At 38.5% G+C, this 20,358-nt stretch overlaps 1 protein-coding gene across 3 annotated transcripts in view; it reads right to left on the bottom strand.

Annotated features, from left to right (window-relative positions):
* The window catches only part of LOC126379195 (scavenger receptor class B member 1), a 155,821-nt gene that overhangs the window by 48,049 nt on the left and 87,414 nt on the right, over window positions 1–20,358 (bottom strand). Inside the window, exon 1 of one of the 3 annotated variants that reach the window (XM_050027876.1) lies at window positions 2,625–2,782. The exons of the other annotated variants lie outside the window; for them this stretch is intronic. Within the exon in view, the coding sequence (XP_049883833.1) occupies window positions 2,625–2,685 (61 nt within the window). The 5' untranslated portion in view covers window positions 2,686–2,782. Of the gene's footprint in view, window positions 1–2,624; window positions 2,783–20,358 lie in introns of those variants that run through there. 3 annotated transcript variants of the gene reach the window in all.

Consider the following 20,358-nt stretch of genomic DNA (forward strand, 5'->3'; position numbering starts at 1 on the left):
TTATTGTTATGAAATATCTCAAGTCACATCGATGCAAGCTAAGACGTTCCGAAGCGGTGAATTGCTTTCATTACTAATGTACTAAATGAATTTGGATGAAGTATTGCTACTCTTCTTCAGTATTTACTTTGTGATTCCTAATTTGGTTATAGGATATTACAGGCTGATCACCTGATTGTCCGAAAGAAAGGTGATCCGTGCTTCCCGGTTACTACTTACTGATGTAAGTTAGTAGTCGTTACGTGAGCCGTGTTAGGGGCCTTTGGCGGCTCAATCAAACTACCGATCACAAAGTGATTTTCGTGATATGTTTCCAACAGGATTCCAACCTGAGACGTGCGGATCGTGAGCCCAACGCTCAACCACTGGACCACAGAGTTTATTGAGTCTATTGAACAATACAAAATGTACCGGCAATTTAGTGTTAGAAATAGCTGTAAATCTAGTATTAAGTCTGTCGTAACCTGGCCTTCTGCTGTTTGCATGTTTCCTTCACTTTCGTATTAAAAATAATAAATTCCAAGTTAATATGTGACCTCAAAAGTTGAGGTCAGAACAATTACTTTTTCATTTTTACATACATAAACTCACGCCTGCAGTCACTCATGGGGTGGGTAGAGTCGCAAGCAATCGGAATACTTGCAGCCACTATTGATTCGGAGTTCTAAGATGGATATTATGAAGCGTCTGACAGGCGATCAGCCTGCCATCCTGATTAGACTAGGGATCATAAATGATTTTTGTGATATATCCTTACCGGGATTCGAACCTAGGACCTCCGGAAAAGATGGCTTAACGTGCCTTCCGAAGCACGAAAGAGCTCGAGATGAAAACTTTTTTTTTGTGGTCACCCATCCTATGGCCGGCCTTTGCGAAAGTTGCTTAACTTCAACAATCGCAGACCGAGCGCGTTTGCCGCTGCGCCACGAGCTCCTCTGATATTGGTGTAGAATTATATATATGTATATTTATATTTGTTTAGAATTTTTAGACAAATTGTAATAGGCATTCATTAATGCAATTCGGCTAGATTCTAGTTAAGAAACAGATGTGAGTAAACATTTCTAAACTGGCATATTTTCGCTGTTAACCCCGTTAGCAACTTAGCGTGAAGATTAACTGGCAATGGAACAATAAAATGCACTTTATTTTTACCCAGTATGGTTGAGTAATTACTAACTATGCAATAGTGGGCAAGTCATTAAAATCGGTTAAGTAGTTTTGTAAAAACACCTAAAACACCTCCCGCCGCCTCACGCCGTAAAAACACCTCCACCAACCCGCATTGGAGCAGCGTGGTGGAGTATGCTCCATACCCCCTCCGGTTGATTGAGGGGAGGCCTGTGCCCAGCAATGGGACGTATATAGGCTATTTATGTTTATGTAAGTAGTTTTGTGGCGACGTACTCGATAATCGGTGGTAACTTTTGAGAAAAAAATTAAACTTTACATCAGCTCACGACTACTATCCAATTGGGGTAGTCAGAGGCACGTCCATCGCAAGATGAAAAATGCCAAAAAAAACATCATATGATTAATGGACGGCCCCATAGTGACACTACGTTGGAAGTGACGCTTTTTTCACTTTTTTTTGCTATTTCGCTTTTTTATCACGGATTCTGAGGATGCTACATTATGAATAACCGATTTTTTTTACATTGAGATAGTTTGAGACCTAGGAAAGGACGTTAGATAGTTTTTATTCCGGAAATCACCCCCTAAAGGGATGAAAAAGGGGTGGAAAAAAAGTGCCGCGCACGACAACCGAAGTCCACCAGTTTCGGGGGCGTCAATCTAGAAGTTAAATAAAGGGAAGATTGTCCTTTGAATGTTCCGTCTAATCTCAAGTACCACTAAACGAATTTGCATGCGCTTTTTACTGTTATGACGTGTTTTTCTCTAAAAGACTAGTGTTAAAACCCAAAAGTAAACGGAACCAGCTAACAAGTAAATATACCTACTAAGGCAAATAGATGGGATCCATGCCTATAATCCTTATTAGAATTATAATATCCTTGTTAAGACTTTTTTTAAATATAATAGGCGCGCGTTTGACCACAATCACACCTGATGGTAAGTGATGTGATCAAGGGTGGATCACGCTTACCTAGCAAATGCCTATTCACTCCAGCCTTGAATACTCCCAGATTAATAACGAGTCGGAAAAACAGACGACGGCAGACAGTTCCAGACCTTTGCAGTTCGCATCAAAAAGAAAGAGGCAAAACGGTTAGTGCGGAATTATCCTTATAATTCAACATATCCATCTCGTGACTTCATATCAAAAGTGGCTGCAAGTTGTTTTCTGATAATTCGTAGCTCTGCCTACCCCATTAGGAATTAGGTACGTGAGGGAGTGTTTTTTCTAGATTTAGAGAACTAGAGAATTCCGAAACAGAATCTTTTTATGTTAATATGATGTTTAGGATATAGTCGTGAGCTTGTGTTGTATTGAAAATTCCAAATAAAATATTTTCCGGAACTGTTTGCGAGTTGCGGCATTATCTTGTACTTATAATATATCTAACGAACGAAGGCTACATTACTTTCTCAAGCGCAGTTTTGTAATCTATCTTACAACTGCATAACACAACCTTTTGAAATTGAAACGCAAAAACACTCACTGATTCTCCTATTAGCTTTAATGTAATCCATCATCTTCTTCAGTGGAATAGGGAAAGCCATTTTTGTGGAACACTTTTTAAATTTTTAAAACTGGAACGCGCGCTATTGGCTCGTTACGCGGCCATCTTGTTTCTGCGACGGCGCACTGGCGACTGGCCCGGCGCGCACGCAGCGCCAAGTTTTACTGTTCAAAATTGATCTTTTTTCGTTTGGATTCTGCTAAGCGTTTTCGTAACTATCATTATTATGGTAGGCGCTTGTTATTGAACATTGGGCAAGTGTTTCGTCAAATATTTTCGATTAACATTTGATTGTTTTGCTTAAAAGGGTAGATACCCAGGTGGGTTGGCAATGGTGTTGATTGCAGTCCACACCATCTAATTTTATTGTAATTGCTTATAGGTACTTGTAATTTTCTTATCCGCGCGAAAAGCAAAGCCCTCAATATAATTAAACATTCACACTTTTCTTTGAATTATTGTAGATTTGCTGCAAATGGCATTAACTACTTGGCCGGACGGGGAACGCTGAGGGGCTAACAAGTTGAGCGCGAATGTCGACTCAGGGCGTCATATTTGAAAGAATTAATCGACCCTAGTGAGCCGATAGCGATACGCTCTGAATGTGGGAAACCGTCAACCACGCCGGCGGGGTCGGTATCTGGGACCTTAAGTGCCACGAGCACAGCTTAGGTAAATCTTTTGATGTTATTTTTTATTCTAGAGTCGAAAGATCAAATGTGCTTTTAAAATTATTTTTATTTTTTGATAAATCTCTCGAAATCTGCCGCAAGAGGATAGGGCTTTTCACTTTAATAAAGGAAACTGATGCTACTGATGATCATCATCTATCGTGTGGGTTATAAGGTGGATGACCGACCTCTTCAACCCTGGTGTCAGGATTATTATTGAGCCGTCAAATGGCCCTGACATCAGTAAGTAGTAACCGGGTATATCGGGTTAAAATTCCTTCTGAAGCGCGGATGATGAAGCGCTACTTTTAGGCAGAGATGGTCAAATGTCGCTGAAGCCCTGGTCTGTTTTATCATATATTTCCTTATTCTTCATCTCGTCTACTTCTCGTGTGGGTTTTGAGATTAATGACTGACTTCATTAATGTTGCTGTCTCATGTAAAATGACCACTCTCCGCGTTATGAGCAAATAGTTCATACTTCAACTTTGCACTCCAAACATTACGACCCATTCCGCTCCGCGATAGTATAATTAAAACATTGTCTTGTGTATTATGATGGAACAAAAAAAAATCGGTGACAGTGATGTGTATAAGAACACGTGAACAAAGTGTCTTCCCCTTAAATTAATCTAAGATGAGTCAGTGGACAAACCCTTAGGAAATAATATTTTATTTGCTTTACAAGTCAGTCGATTACATAAGATTACTAAATCTTTTAAGGGGCAATGTATACGTTTTTACAATAAGATTCCCATTGACATTCAGAATTTGCCTTTCAACTGTTTTAAGACAGTATTTAACCAAAAAAAGGTAAGGTTCATCATATCCAGCTTACGACATCGTATCAACAGTGGCTGCAAGTTGTCTTTTATTACTTGTGGCTCTGCCCACCCCATTAGGGATTACGGGCGTGAGTTTATGTATGTATGTATGTTAAACAAAAACTTTACAAAAAAGGTTATTATAAAGTTAGTGATTATTTAGAAGATATGAATGCATGGGATTAACTGTCTGAGAACTGATATTAGGCAGCTAAATTACTCAATTGTATACCAATATTTTATGTTTATTTTTATTTTTTTAAAGAACGTCTAGGGCCCTGTGCCGAGGTTTTTCTTGCAGCTTCTTTTCCCCGGCTATACAGGTTGTGAGAAGCTGCAGTAGTTTTAGGCGGATGAGACGTTCGTTATGTAAAAATTGACGATTCAAAGTGTAACTATGTTACCTACTGAATAAAGATATTTTTGAATTTCAATTTGAATTTATAGTAATTAGGTTAAAAATAAATTGCTTATTAGCTTGTAGGCTAGATTGTAATATTGTAAAGCATAAAAAAACTGAAAGGTCGTATTGACATGGTCATACTCCAATGCTTCATTTAAAAAAAAAATGTGTTAGGCAGAAAACCAAATACCTACCGGCTATGATGCAAGGAGATCCCTGATACAAAATATACATAATTAGGGCCATTCTTACTTCTTTCTTCTATTCTGTAGCTCCCTCCCTATCATATCGACGGGGAAGAAGCAAATATATATAGCTTCTTCCCCGTCGATATGGGACTTTTTGTACAGGATGTTAGTGACATCGTAACGGAAACTTTGAGGGATGATTCAGACCATGATTCTGAGTTAATATCAAGTTTCCTTTGCAATTCAAAATTCATGGTATTTTTAGTTTTTTTAAATTATTTTCAATTCTATACTTTTGCGATCGAAAATTCCACTTGATATTAACTCGGAATAATGAGCTGAATCATCCCTCTCAGTTTTCGTTACGATGTCACTTACACTCCGTACCAGTACATACAGGTGGCCATACAAGTAGGTATGGGTGTTAGTGACACCGTAACGAATACTGAGGGGGATGATTCCGACCATGATTCTGAGTTGATATTACGATGTCACTAACAACCTGTATTTATTAACCTAAACTTAGCTAGCGTGATACTATATTACTTATGTTTTTTTGAAGGTAACATTGTTTTCGTCATTAAAAAAAATAAAATACTACATTAAATACAAGTTGATCCTCAATTCAAAATAATATGGTCAAAAAACTGAAAGGTCGTATTGACATGGTCAGATATATTTTATATGATTTAGGTCATTGGCCATAACTCGGGAACTGGTTTCCACTTGGCGTTCGGTTGGCATTGAAAAAAGAACACAATTTCCAATTTAATTTCGCGGTATACCGTTTTTCTTGGCGTACCTACCCGCGTCGAGAAATCGCCGAGAATAATCGTTGGTGTGAAAGTGCCCTTACGATAAGTTTGTTTTGTTGATTTCCTAGATACTAGTCGCATTTTGATTTAGATTCCATTTTTGTGGGGTACATTTTAGGTACAAATCACAATATAACCGTCTCTTATCTTTTATTTTCATGTTCCATTCTGACCGTCAGCATAGAAAAAGGAACAATACTACGGCAACTCTCCGCTCCCCACCAGCGGCTGAGCTAGGATTACCTCACCCCCGCTCGAACATAGTTTAGTCTTCAATCGTATAAGCGTCAGACGTCACACACACAGATGCGCGTGTACGATAACGTCAATGTGTGGTGTCTGTGTAAAACGGGTTTGTTTGTTTGAAGTGTCCGGTGTGAGGTCTCAGGACCGCGGCTCACTTTATTACAAAAAATTCTCCCGTTTCATAGTAGTACTTACATTGAATTTTACTTGAAGAACATTCAAGTATCTCTCTCTCTCTTTATTTAAGAGCTGCGCTCTTGTCGGTGGAGTAATCGCCTCCATTTTCATTACTCCATAGAATATTCCTCCAAAGATAATTTCTTTCGTATATAACACATTCATATCTGCAACTGTACCCCCGCCAGTTTGACCCACACTCATACCTCACCCCCTCTGGGCCTTTAGTATAAATGGCCGTAAGCCGTTAAGGAGTAAAAGGGAGCGCGGACAGCTTGTCTCACTCGCACTTAGGTAAGGTGGCACCTTTCTTTTGTGTTTGAGTGAAAGAGTAAGCCAGTTAATGTATATAATGGAATGCGGAAGTTATAAAACTCGACGAAAACTTACTTTTTTCTCTTCCTCAATTTCGCATCCGGAACCCGGCGTGTAAATACGTCATTCTCACTTGACCTTTCCTCTACCTATGTCGTTCGTAAGTTCTTGGCAGTGCGTTTTTATTTATTTTTTCACCTTTAAACCTACCTCGTAAAACGGTCAAAGAACTTCATCTTTTGAAGGTCGATGGTCCCTTTTTGTTTCCTCATTTTTAATATATTTGACCTTTGCAGTAATATTTATTTAATTTGTCTTTTGAAATTAAAATACTACACGTCTTACAAATTTAATTAAAATCTGCTTATATTCAGACTATGGTATTTTTTCGTTAAACAAAATGTCGTGATATTTGGTAGATATTGAAAGAAATCAAGATTTTGTTGAAGAAAATCAAAAAAACACTTAATTGGTTTTTCATTATAAGACGACAATAATAGGTAGGTACCACAAACTAGCAGCTGTTAACACACAACCGTGTGTGTTATACTTACTACAGTTATTTACTTAACAAAATACCGTATTAAATGCGTAGTCGCAACTATGATACAACATCAATTATATATTATAATAACATAAGATAAACAGCTTATATACGTCCCACTGCTGGGCACAGGCCTCTCAATCAACCAGATGGAGCATGGAGCATACTCCACGACGCTGCTCCACTGCCGGTTGGTGGAGGTGTTTTTAGGGCTAATAGCCGGGACCAAAATGTCCCCTCATGTTACTTTTTCCGGACAATCAGGTGATTCAAGCCTGCAAAGTCCTTACCAAACAAAGGACAGTTTCACAAAGTGATTTCGACAATGTCCCCATCGGGAATCGAATCCGGACCTCAATCGTAAGCCCAACGCTCTAACTAAAAGAAAGACGTAATTTGACCAGATTGGAGATGTCGTTAGAAAAGGATTATTACAATCTACTCTGAACCGGCGTGCGTGTATGAAACGATTGATGAATGTGGAGGAAGCAAGAGAAGTGTGTCAGGATCGAAGCAAATGGAATTCCATAGTCTCTGCTTACAGGCGTGAGTTTATGTATGTAAGTATTTGAATATTCATTACAATCGTATAAAATTCCTCCATACAAAATCATGCATACTATATTTAGATGACCTCTAACAGGATAAAAAATGAAGGTTCATATAGGCACTTATAATATAATTATTTAGATACTTGTACATCAATGTGTAATCATATTAACTTCTTATGAGTATTATAATATTCATAAGAAGTTAATATGTACACATTAATATAGTCATTGAATATGAGCCTCCAGTAGCTGAAAGCTGTGCTCACGATCCGGTGGGGACAAATCACAAAAATCACTTTGTGATCACTAGTTTGGTTAGGACATTACAGGTCACCTGATTGTCCAGAAGTAAGATGATCCGTGTTTCGGAAGGCACGTTAAGCCGTTGGTCCCGGTTACTACTTACTGAAGTAGTAGTTGTTACATGATCCATGTCAGGGGCCTTTCGCGGCTCAATAGTAACCCTGACACCAGGATTGATGAGGTTGGTCATCCACCTCACAACTCACACGATAGAAGAAGACTAGTATTCAACCGTAACATAAAGTGTTATAAAGTTTAGAGTTATTGTTTATGCAGGGTGTTAGCAACACCGTACCGAATACTGAGGGGGATGATTCAACTCACGATCCTGAGTTAATATCAAGTGGAATTTCCCGTTGCAAAGTTAATGTTTATTAAAATTATTTACAATTCTATACTTTTGCGATGGAAAATTCCATTTGATACTCAGCATCTGCGGCCTCACAGTTCTCACAGTTAGTCCCCTAGGTCAAAGATGAAATTCTGATCACTAAATAAAGACAGATCTAAAGCTGACTTCTTTGTTATAATATAACTATTTTTTTATTATTAATAAGAGCGACATTTTGACACCTTTTTCTATGACGTCACAGATAGCTTTTACTTAATAAATTTCGTAGTAATTTTGTTTGACGTTTAGTAAAAAGTAACTAAGTACTTCTATCGTGTGGGTTGTGAGGTGAATTACCAACCCCATCAACCCTGGTGTCAGAGTTATTATTGAGCCGCCAAAGGTCCCTGACATGGCTCATGTAACGACTACCTACTTATATCAGTAAGTAGTAACCGGAACCAACGGCTTAACGTGCCTTCCGAAGCACGGATCATCTTACTTTTTAGACAATCAGGTGATCAGCCTGTAATGTCCTAACCAAACTAGGGACCACAAAGTGAATTTTTGTGATATGTCCCCACCGGGATTCGAACCCGGGACCTCCGGATCGTGAGCCCAACGCTCAACCACTGGACCACGGGGCTTGTTGTTGTTGTTGGAAACTATACCCTATTGGTACCTACAGACACGCCACTTACATTATCACGATTCATCTAAGAAATGGCGTCATAGTGTTAACAACGAATTGTTGACAAAACATTTTCAACCGCTACTGACTGTAAACACTTCTGAGTACTTATTAACTTTTTTTAACGTGACTTATAGGTTTACACATAAGATCGCGCCTATTTCCCTTTGGGGTAGGCAGATACCACGGAATAGGGTAGTTTCCAACTAACGAAATCATTTTTTTTTTAACGTTGGGAAATGCATTACGCATACCACGCCGCCCGGGGGGACGACGTGGTTATGTGGGACTCCCCGGGAAACCCGGTATACCCACTAAAACCCAACGGTGTTCCTCCTTGCCGCCATGTGGCGGGGATACGGGAACGCAATTGCACACAACCGCGTCCCCGCCGGCGGATGCCCTTTGGGGCCCAGCGCCCATGGGAGCGCGTCAACCGCCTCCCCCTCCGCCGAGGGCTGCCCGGAACACTTGGGGAGCCCTACAGCACGGGACCTATGTTGTGGACGGCGGTCCCCCGACAACTAACGAAATCAGAAGTTACCTACTTTTAGTCAAACGCCAAAAATGACATAGAAAAACGTGACAAAATGTCGCACTTATTATCTATTACATTTTTCTTTTTTTTTTTCCTGCGGCACCGATATACCTTTATGTTAACCAACTAAATATTAATGTTAATGTGTGTATATTTTAATGTTGTAAATGTACATGTGTGTCGTAGATTTTACCTAAATAAACTTTTTTTTATTATCTTCAGTCTTAGTTTATTTATTTATTTACCTATTTATTCATTTATTATTTAAAGATTATTTATATAGTGTTAATATGTTAGTTAGTACTTATCTATTTAATAAAAAAATACATCATTAAATCCACCACAGGCTTCGTCAAAAAGGAACTAAAAACAAGAATAAACCATAAATCCACAAATGTTTCGTCAAAATACAAACCGAAATCAGCAACAAGCTTCGTCATTATTCGAGTAGCCCGCCCCGGATCATTCCTGGCTCAAACGTACCCATCAAACTGGCAGCATTCCCACGCTGAATTGCCAGAGAGATACGCTGAACCAGAAAAGATTTTTTTATTATTATTATTAAAATTCATAAATAAATTTAATTGAAAAAAAGAAAACGTTTTTTGTCACTTTTAGATGTGTCTTTATTTAGTAATTACCTTTGACCTAGGAAACTACCCAATTCTACATTTTTTGCTGGGGCAAAATCAACCAAGACGGGATCACCCTGGCTGGCAGCCCCGGGATCTACAGGGGAGTAACTGGATTGGGCACACCTGTGAAATAGACCTCTTAGCGGCCATACAAAACTCATACATTTAATGGGTGGTCGTAAACGACATTATTTAAAGATTTAACGGCCTCCGTGGTCCAGTGGTTTAAGCGTTAGGCTCACGATCTGGAGGCCCGGGTTCGATTCCCGATGGGGACATTGTTGAAATCACTTTGTGAGACTGTCCTTTGTTTGGTAAGGACTTTTCAGGCTTGAATCACCTGATTGTCCGAAAAAGTAAGATGATTCCGTGCTTCGGAGGGCACGTTAAGCCTTTGGTCCCGGCTAGTTTTTTAATTATTATACTATATTTTTATAGTTTTTTTTATTAGTACATTTTAGTGTATTTTTTTAGTAAGTATATTTTTAAAATAATTAAAATCAAATAACTGATGATTGAATAATTAAATAATAAAATAGACGTTTTCCTTTAAGGTAATTACATTATAAAAAAATCCTGCAAAAAATGCACCTATTGGCTAATAAACACTTGAATGTATATAAGATGCTTATAATTATACTAATACCTGTACACTTGATCATACGGAAAACTTAAGAGAATAAGGAGGTACCTATTTGAAGGAGGGATCCTTGACGACCTCCGTAGTTAAGTAGTTTAGCAATAAGGCCGCCAGATTGTACTGTATCTATCATCATCTGTGTTAATTTGTTTTGTATGTTGTGTGCAATAAAGTATATTTGATTTTTTTTTTTTATTTTTTTTTTTTAAAGAAAGTTTAGGGCCCTGTACCGAGGTTTTTCTTGTAGCTTCTTTTCCCCGGCTATACAGGTTGTGAGAAGCTGCAGTAGTTTTAGGCGGATGAGACGTTCGTTATGTAAAAATTGACGATTCAAAGTGTAACTATGTTACCTACTGAATAAAGATATTTTTGAATTTGAATTTTGAATTTGAAAGTTGGCCGTTCGGCTCACGATCAGGAGGACCCGGGTTCGAATCCCGGTGGGTATATAATAACACGTGTTGTTCGTATGATTATTTTCCGTGTGGTTTATGTCCTGTCTGTGTCTGTGGTGTCCGAAAATGATAAATGTCTTTCTTTCAAACCCTCTCGGGGTTTAACGACGCCATATTAATAATGTTTGTGACAATAAATGTATATAATATATTAATATAATCTATCACAACGTTCAATCTGTGATCCCTAGTTTGTTTACTATAGGACATTTCCGAAAATAATAAGATCCGTGCTTCGGAAGGCACGTTAAGCCATTGGTCCCGGTCTCTACTTACTTTTGGAGGATTTGGGTGAAAGGTCAAGTGAGGAGATCATAACTGCAAATAACATTATTATGTACTATCTCTGTTAAAAAAACATATATTTTCATTGGGCAATGAAACTGGGCCCAATCGATCACCTAACTCTATTTTCAGAGATGAGCATTTTTTTTTATAAACGAAGACAGACAAACCATCTAGCATTATTAATATTATTATACACTAGCTTTTGCCCGCGACTCCGTCCGCGTGGCGTGTTATAAAAGAAAGATCTTTGTGTGTGTGGGTGGGAGAAAGGTTAAAAAATGCTTAATTTTATTATTTTTAATTGAGGTTACAGTATAAGTAGCTCAGTTAAATAATGAATTGTTATTAATTTCTAGATTATTAGTTTATGATTTGGTTTGATATTTTAGGAAAATACGATCAGTTTCGAAAATTTAAACAAAATTTAAAAATTACAACAGAAATACGCCGTGAAACGTCCGCCTGGAAAATTCAACAGAAAACTACCTACGAAAGATTTGAACCATCCAAGAATAGTGAAAAGTTCGCCCGCAAAATTCAATATTTGACACGACCATCAACGACGTCTGCCCTCACGCGTCTGCCGCGTTCCGGTTGCTCACTCGGGTATCTGCCCCCCCCCCTCCGCGCCTCGCCGCCGCTGTCGCCGCCCCACAAACGCCGCCGCGGCCGCGACGTTTCGTGGTTGCCACTACTGCGAGCTATAAATTTCAAGCTTCTAACTCGCTTCCCGTTCCCAGGGAAATTTTTAACTTTGCATTCACTAAGGTATATATATGCATGTCAAATTTCAAGCATCTAACTCATCTAACTTGATATCAACTCAGAATCATGGTGTGAATCATCCCTCAAAGTTTTCGTTACGATGTCACTAACACCCTGTATAACGACCTTGATTTTACATTAAGGAACTCTTAATATTAAAAACAAAACTTGTAACTCTTAAATTAAAAATAATGTTTCGAGCCTACATTTTAAATAAAAACTTTACGATACAAAAAAGGTGACTTATGTTTAAACACACTTAGGAAATCCTATATTAACAAACCAAAATAGGTTGTTTGCACTGAGGTAATTTAAGTAAGTTTAAGAACTATAAGTATCACTTACTGACAAATATAAATTTCCGGTTGAACATTTGTTTTAGTAAGTTAGTAAGGCTAGTTATACACTGGCCTCGGCTTAATGATGAAGGCCTTTAAAGCTTTACATATTCCTTCACCTACAATCTCGAAGAAATCGCTTTTAATCTCTTTTGTAACAGCCTCCGTGGTCTAGTGATTAGAGCGTTGGGCTTCGATTCCCGATGGGGACATTGTCGAAATCACTTTGTGAGACTGTCAAATCAAATCAAATCAAATATACTTTATTGCACACAACATACAAAACAAATTAACACAGATGATGATAGATACAGTACAATCTGGACAATCAGTACTGTCCTTTGTTTGGTAAGGACATTGATTCACCAGATTGTCCGAAAAAGTCAGATGATTCCGTGCTTCGGAAGGCATGCTAAGCCGTTGGTCCAAGGCTACTAGCCCAAAAACCTCCACCAACCCGCAGTGAAGCAGCGTGGTGGAGTATGCTCCATACCCCCTCCGGTTCATTGAGGGGAGGCCTGTGCCCAGCAGTGGGACGTTTATAGGCTGTTTATGTTATGTATCTATGAAACTATTTTCGTGCAATAAAGTATATTTGAATTTGAATTCTATTCAACGCATTTATTTAACTTTATAACCTGACAGCACATATTCCAAATCGTTATAAAAGAAGTAAGTTTGTAGGAAAGTGAGTAAAAAGTAAGTGATAATCCAAGCCGTGTCCGGCGACGGCGACTCATAAATGTCTATCCCAGGTCGTTGTTAATACTATGGAAGGATAATGAATGGGGATTTGGTGAAGACCAAGAGCTTCCAACGGACAAATTAAAGAGAAGGAGACCGTCGTGCCTCGTAAACAGTTAAAAAAATCAGTGTTACTACAAAACAGAACCTAAAAGATAAACTATGTTTAAAATATAATCCGTATACGACAGCCTCCGTGGTCTAGTGGTTAGAGCGTTAGGCTCACGATCTGGAGGTCCGGGTTCGATTCCCGATGGGGACATTGTCGAAATCACTTTGTGAGACTGTCCTTTGTTTGGTAAGGACTTTTCAGGTTTGAATCACTTGATTGTCCGAAAAAGTAAGATGATTCCGTGCTTCGGAGGGCACGTGAAGCCGTTGGTCCCGGCTATTAGCCGTAAAAACACCTCCACCAACCCGCAGTGGAGCAGCGTGGTGGAGTATGCTCCATACCCCCTCCGGTTGATTGAGGGGAGGCCTGTGCCCAACAGTGGGACGTATATAGGCAGTTTAGGTTTATGTATACGAAAGAAGTCCCGAAGGCTGCGGCGCTACTGTCGCAGATCCTGCATAGAATTATTATGACTAGTCAAGTTAGTTTCATTAAAATCCGCCGACTTCTTTCGTGGCGCGAAATACTAATTCAAACCTAGTTTATTTTTAGTTTGTGTTTTGTAGTAACACTGAATAAGTTTAAAAATTGAGTCGTGATAGCCCAGTTGGTAGAACGCCCTCACTTTGATTGTCAAGTTCGTTTTCGAATTCATGTTTGGATCATAAATGATTATCACGTGCTCAGCGGTGAAGGAAAACATCGCGAGGAAACGCACATTCCCGAGAAATGCATTTTCGGAGGTATGTGACCTAACCTGTATTGGGCTGGTTTTCCCTTCGCGGATTGGAAGGTCAGACAGGCAGTCGCTTCTGTAAAAAACCGGACCTGTCAAATGTTTAGGTTAGGTAAGTACCCTGTGACAACGGGAGAACGCTAGGGACATGATGATGATGAAACAAGGGTTTAACTGTATTGCATGGATTTGCAAGTTTCAAAGTCACTGTTATTGACCAAACTAATTATACAGTTCGCGTTAATTGTGTAATGGTACATTGTGACACAGTAAAACATTGTAAATACGAAATTTACTTAAAGTTGAAACATTGTGAGGAAACTTCTGGTTTGGCTTGCCCTACGTACATACATAAATTCACGGCCGTAATCAATACATTACAATACGCTTTATTGCAAATACAAACACAATATTAAAAACAGCCCCGGGTTCGAATCCTGGTGGGGAAATATCACAAAAATTACTGTGATCCCTAGTTTGGTTAGGACATTACAGGCTGATCACCTGATTGTCCGAAATTAAGATGATGTGTTAAGCCGTTGGTCCCGATTACTACTTACTGATGTAAGCAAGTAATCGTTACATGAGCCATGTCAGGGGCCTTTGGGGGCTCAATGGTAACCCTGACTCCAGGATTGACGAGCCTGGTATTCCACCTCACAACCCACAAATTTAAAATTCAAAAATATCTTTATTCAGTAGGTAACATAGTTACACTTTGAATCGTCAATTTTACATAACGAACGTCTCATCCGCCTAAAACTACTGCAGCTTCTCACAACCTGTATAAGAAGAAGCTTAAAACACTTCTTATGGAGACGACGCATCTCTTGAAGACCCACATTCCCGAGAAATGTGTTTCGGAGGCATGTGACCTAACCTATATTAGGCTGGCTTTCCCTTCGCGGGTTGGAAGGTCAGACAGGCGGTCGCTTCTGTAAAAAATCGGACCTGTCAAATCTTCAGGTTAGTTAAGCGGACCCTGTGAGAAACGAGCTAATGCTAGGGAAATGATGATGATAGGCTATTAAATACCTATTACCTGATAAGTGTAATTATGAAGTCCTTTAAAGTTAAACCACCTCTGACTACCCCATAAAGGAATGTTACGTGAAACCCGACAAGGGATTAACAATTGTAGTTAATTAACAATAATGATAATTACGCTCAAGTAATGTTACGCGGAAATAATTTAACGAAACATTTTGCAAAAGTACATTCAGTTAACTTAAATAGTTAAAGTTAACCAAATGGTAATGACGTCATTACAGTTATTACAATATTACGTAAACGGAATTAGATGCAATAGTTTAACCAGCGGTTCCCAAACTGTTCGCGTTTTGAACCACTGTGGTCAAAGTTTTTTTTTAAATACGTTTTTTGTAGGTTTACCACTTGGCCGGAGAATACATAAGCTCACGGCTATATCCCAATTGGGGTAGTCAGAGGTACATCAATCGCAAGATTTACTACCCACACCCCAACGACTTTGTTTTAGACTAACGTGATAGGCAGTGAGCTGTATCGCCGTCTATAATGGTCGAGCCAACTGTGTTAGTGAAAACTGCACTTAAGACAAATTGATAATCCCCGAATACTGAATATCCGTTTCACATCTATTGTACAGGGTGTTGGGACATCGTAACGAATACTGAGGAGGATGATTCAAACCATGATTCTGAGTTGATATCAAGTGGAATTTCCTGTTGGAAAATTCATGAATGTGTGAGTGTTTATTTTTAGTTATTTGCAGTTCCATACTTTTAAAATATATTAATATATTATTTATTATTAATATATTTTATTTTTATTTTCTGATAACTTAAGTCCATAGAGTGTTAGTAACAGTGCCCTTAAAACTATGTTAGTCATTATTATAGGTAGGTAAAAAATATACAAAATAAATATTTAGGTTAGTGGGACCGGCACCACTCGGTAACTTCACTTCACTTTAGTGATATGATGAATCTATCGAGCAGAGCAGAGTCCCATTTATCCCCAAGCATCCTTAAGAAACTACCAGTATTCCCGCTTCCCCGCACTCGATATAATAATGACGCAACCTTTTACGCATAATTTTTACGATGGAAAATTACACTTGGTATTAACTCAAAATCATGGTCTGAATTATCCCTCGATGTTTTCTTTACGATGTGACTAACACCCTGTATGCAAGCGTAAGAAAATTGTATTAAACTTCACGCTACAATCAATTCTCAGTGATTACCATGTATCCAATAACTCTAGAAATGTCAAGTACAAAGTAATAAAGATATAAAACAAAATAATAGCCATAATCCATTGTAGTTTTTACAAGTTTATATGCTAAGGTTAACCTTCGTAATTTATCACTTTTATGTGAAAATAATGATTCAACTTTGAACTGTTCGTATAATTTTCACACGAAACTTATGTTTAATAATTTCACACATTGCTTTTTACATACGTGTTACACATGTCATGGATATTTATATACTTTTTGTATCTACTATTAAACAGAACGACCAGTTCAGTAGAAATAGTAACGGCCTCCATGGTCCAGTGGTTGAGCGTTAGGCTCACGATCCGGAGGTCTTGGGTTCGAATGGTGGGGAAATATCACAAAAAATACTTTGTGATCCCTAGTTTGGTTAGGACATTACAGGCTGATCACCTGATTGTCCGAAAGTAAGATGATCCGTGCTTTGGAAGGCACGTTAAGCCGTTGGTCCCGGTTACTATTTACTGATGTAAGTAAGTAGTCGTTACATGAGCCATGTCAGGGGCCTTTGGTGGCTCAATAGTAACCATGACACCAGGGTTGATGAGGTTTGTATTCCACCTCACAACCCACATGAGATAATTTATATTATATATTTCATACACGTAGTTTTATTCTTTATTCTATGGTAGTGGTCTTTGTCACCGCAAACTTTGAGAATCGCTGCCGTAAGTTCGCAATGAAGCCTTGAGGTTACTTCACACGTGAACGTGTTACAAAACTGCGTTCGTACGACACTCCAAATGTCGGTTAAAACAACAAACGCGTCAAAAGCATCGTTTACATCGTTGACAAGTAAGTTAAAATTAACGTATTGTGGTGTAAATACACTTTCATTACGTCATTAAGTGAGAGAGAACTTCGTATAGTTTGACACAAAAATGGTTTTCGGAACGGAATTACTCCTTTTACTACGTGAAGGTTTTCATGGTTATGTACAGTCATGAGCAATATAGTAATGTACCCACTTTAGGACTCTGTCGCACTAACATATTTGACATTTAGTGAGACTTACAGTTCAATTTGTCAAAAATGTTAATGTGACATGGTACCAAAGTGTTTACATATTAATGCTCGTGACCGTACTAGTGCAATAAAAAAAATGTATTTAATTGAATAAGATTCATAATGAACCATAATAATCAAAATACATTTCCATCTTCTTCTCTCGTGTGGGTTTTGAGGTGGATTACCAACCTCATCAACCCTGGTGTTAGGGTTACTATTGAGCCGACAAATGACCCCTGACATGACTCATGTAACGACTACTTACTTACATCAGTAAGTACTAAACCGGGACTAACGGCTTAACGTGCTTTCCGAAGCACGCATCATCTTAATTTCGGACAATCAGGTGATCACCCTGTAATGTCCTAACCAAACTAGGGATCACAGTAATTTTTGTGATATTTCCCCACCAGGATTCGAACCCGGGACCTCCGGATCGTGAGCTAACGCTCAACCAATGGCCCACGCCATCTATCGGGTGTCCGGGGAACGTCGATTGGAAAGTCCTTAATTCTGGCAAAATTATTGTGATGACAAGTAGGTATATTAATCAACTCATTTTAGCCTTATTCTGGCAAGATAATAACCACTAATCGTCAATCAAAAAACTTGTATATTTTATTTTTATATTAAAACCTGTTACCAAGGTGTTTGAGTTACTAGGAAGCAAGGTTGAAAGTCCATGGACATAATTAATATTTTGTTGTGTAACTAATCTATAATACTATTTAACAGAACGTCTACTTCAGTACAATTAGTGATTATACGTATAGTCAATATAGATAATATTCTACAATGGTCTTACTGACTATAGCACACTATGGTGCTAATTCCTGTAAACACCATCTAATTTTATTTTTAGTTACACCTGTCATATTCTTATCCGTATAAAAGGAAAGGGACGGGTAATCGACAAGCATAAAATTTATGGAACACACGTCAATTTTAAGCACAAATCTAAAACAACAGTCTAAAAATTTTGCATTGGCTAATATCCCGACAGAATTATGTTGACAGCACACGTGAAATGGTTTGCGTACCAGCGAGATACCTTTTGATTCGCCCGGGTTATTCATTCATTTACTCATTCTTCCTAAAATTAAGAGCTGTCAATCATCCGTCCCTTTCCTTTTCGGCGGATAAGAAAATGACGGGTATAACTTAAAATAAAATTAGGAGGTGTTTGCAGGAATCGGGGCTATACAGGTTAATGACATCGTAACGAATACTGAGGGGGATGATTCCGACCATGATTCTGAGTTAATATCAGAAAGATCGGTCACAAATTTTTATTTTTAGTATTTTATTTTAATTATTTTCAGTTCCATACTGTTGCGACGGAAAATTCCACTTGATATCAACTCAGAATCATGGTTTGAATTATCCCCCAGAGTTTTCGTTACGATGTCACTAACAGTACCTTGTATAATACGAAGATAGCTTTCGCTACGTTTATTGGTCCTCGACTCCACGATATAATTCGCGTTTCTCGTGCATACCCATCTCATGGAGTCATGGACAACTGCTCGATCTTTTTATATATTATTGTGTAGTATGTAGTTCATATAAGTATAATATTATTGTTGTGTACAAACAGTAAATAATTACACTTAACAAGGTCGTTTTAAGATAACCGGAATGGCTTTCCGTTCACTTGAGATTTTCTTGTAAGTACACATCCTTGTGAGCAATTCTTGTACATACATCGTTTGTCTTCCTTACCGGGTTGGGCAGAGCCAATAATTGTACGATAAGATTAGCATCTAGTTGAGTACGTTTAGAAAAATATTTAAAATATATAAAAAAGGGGTTAAATTTAGAAAATTTGTATGGAGCTAATTCTTCTTCTTTGCGAGTCGATGGCGATCGATACTAAATTTTTGCTGACCAATAATTGGCCATGCTTACGGCATTGCCAGTGGCTTCGTAAAGGAGCTAATTTGAGATAGTTTTATCAAGGAATTCATCCCCCTCAGGGGATGAAAACGGATGCATACGACTATGAGTTTGAATCCATATTTGGATCTTAGATAATTGATATCACGTGCTTTCCAGGATTTGCGACCGGTTAATGGCATTAGACTTGCCCCCTATTACATGGGTCTGGAACATAGCTGGCCAGGAGTACCCACTCTCTATGTATTGGTTACTTTCCTAGGTCAAAGATAAACTATGAAATTGTGATTACTAAATAAAGACTTTTTGCTTCAGGTTTTCCAGCCAGTCATCGTCCCGACGTTAATATCATGGCGCCATTCAGGTCTCATTTCGGCGCGCTTCTCCCACCCATCCGTCTGAATACCGAAGCTGTTCATGTCCCGCTTTAGTCTTCGTCGTGCTTTACCACCTCTTGAGGAGTCGCGTTATGTGTGCGAACGATGTGGCAAGAAATGCCGCGCTGCTATAGGGCTCTATAGCCATCGGCGGCGCTGCGGGAACCCGTAGACTCACAAGTGCTGCAACAATCATCTACGATAGATGCTGTGGCCAGTGATGATGATGAAATAAAGACATATATAAGGCCACAAAAAGTTTACTTTTTCTTTTTAACTTATTTCTTAATTTTAATAAAGAAAGATTGATTAATAAGTGCGTTATTTTGTCACGTTTTTCTATGACGTTACAGGGTGCTTTTTCATACAAATTCCATAGTAATTTAGTGTTTTGACGTTTAGTAAAAAGTAACTGATTTGACTTGGAAACTACCCTATTGGGGAACAGCTGAAAATCAGCGTTGTGGCACTCCCTCAATGTCGGAGTGTCACAACATCTTGCTGAGCTGACGTCTCTTTTTAGAGATAAGATTTAAATTCATTATTTTGTTCACTACTCTATTCTGTGTACCTACTTATTTCTTAAATAAATGATTTTCTTCTTCTTCTTCTAATATACACCTCTGCCTTTACCTTCGGGGATGTATGCGTGATGGTATGTTATGTTGTTATTTTATTTGTTGTACTTTTGTGACCTTCTTTAGGTTGCGGGAAAGTGCTCAATGTGGGCAGCAGAGGATCGGTCACTGCAGAAGAGGTCAGTCTTGGGACAGGCCTACGGTTCCGAGTACTAATATGTATACACTTTGAAACCATGTCACATTAACTTTTTTGACAAATTAAACCGTATGTCTCATTAAAT

This window comes from Pectinophora gossypiella, chromosome 28 (assembly GCF_024362695.1).
Source record: "Pectinophora gossypiella chromosome 28, ilPecGoss1.1, whole genome shotgun sequence".
Lineage (NCBI taxonomy): Eukaryota > Metazoa > Arthropoda > Insecta > Lepidoptera > Gelechiidae > Pectinophora > Pectinophora gossypiella.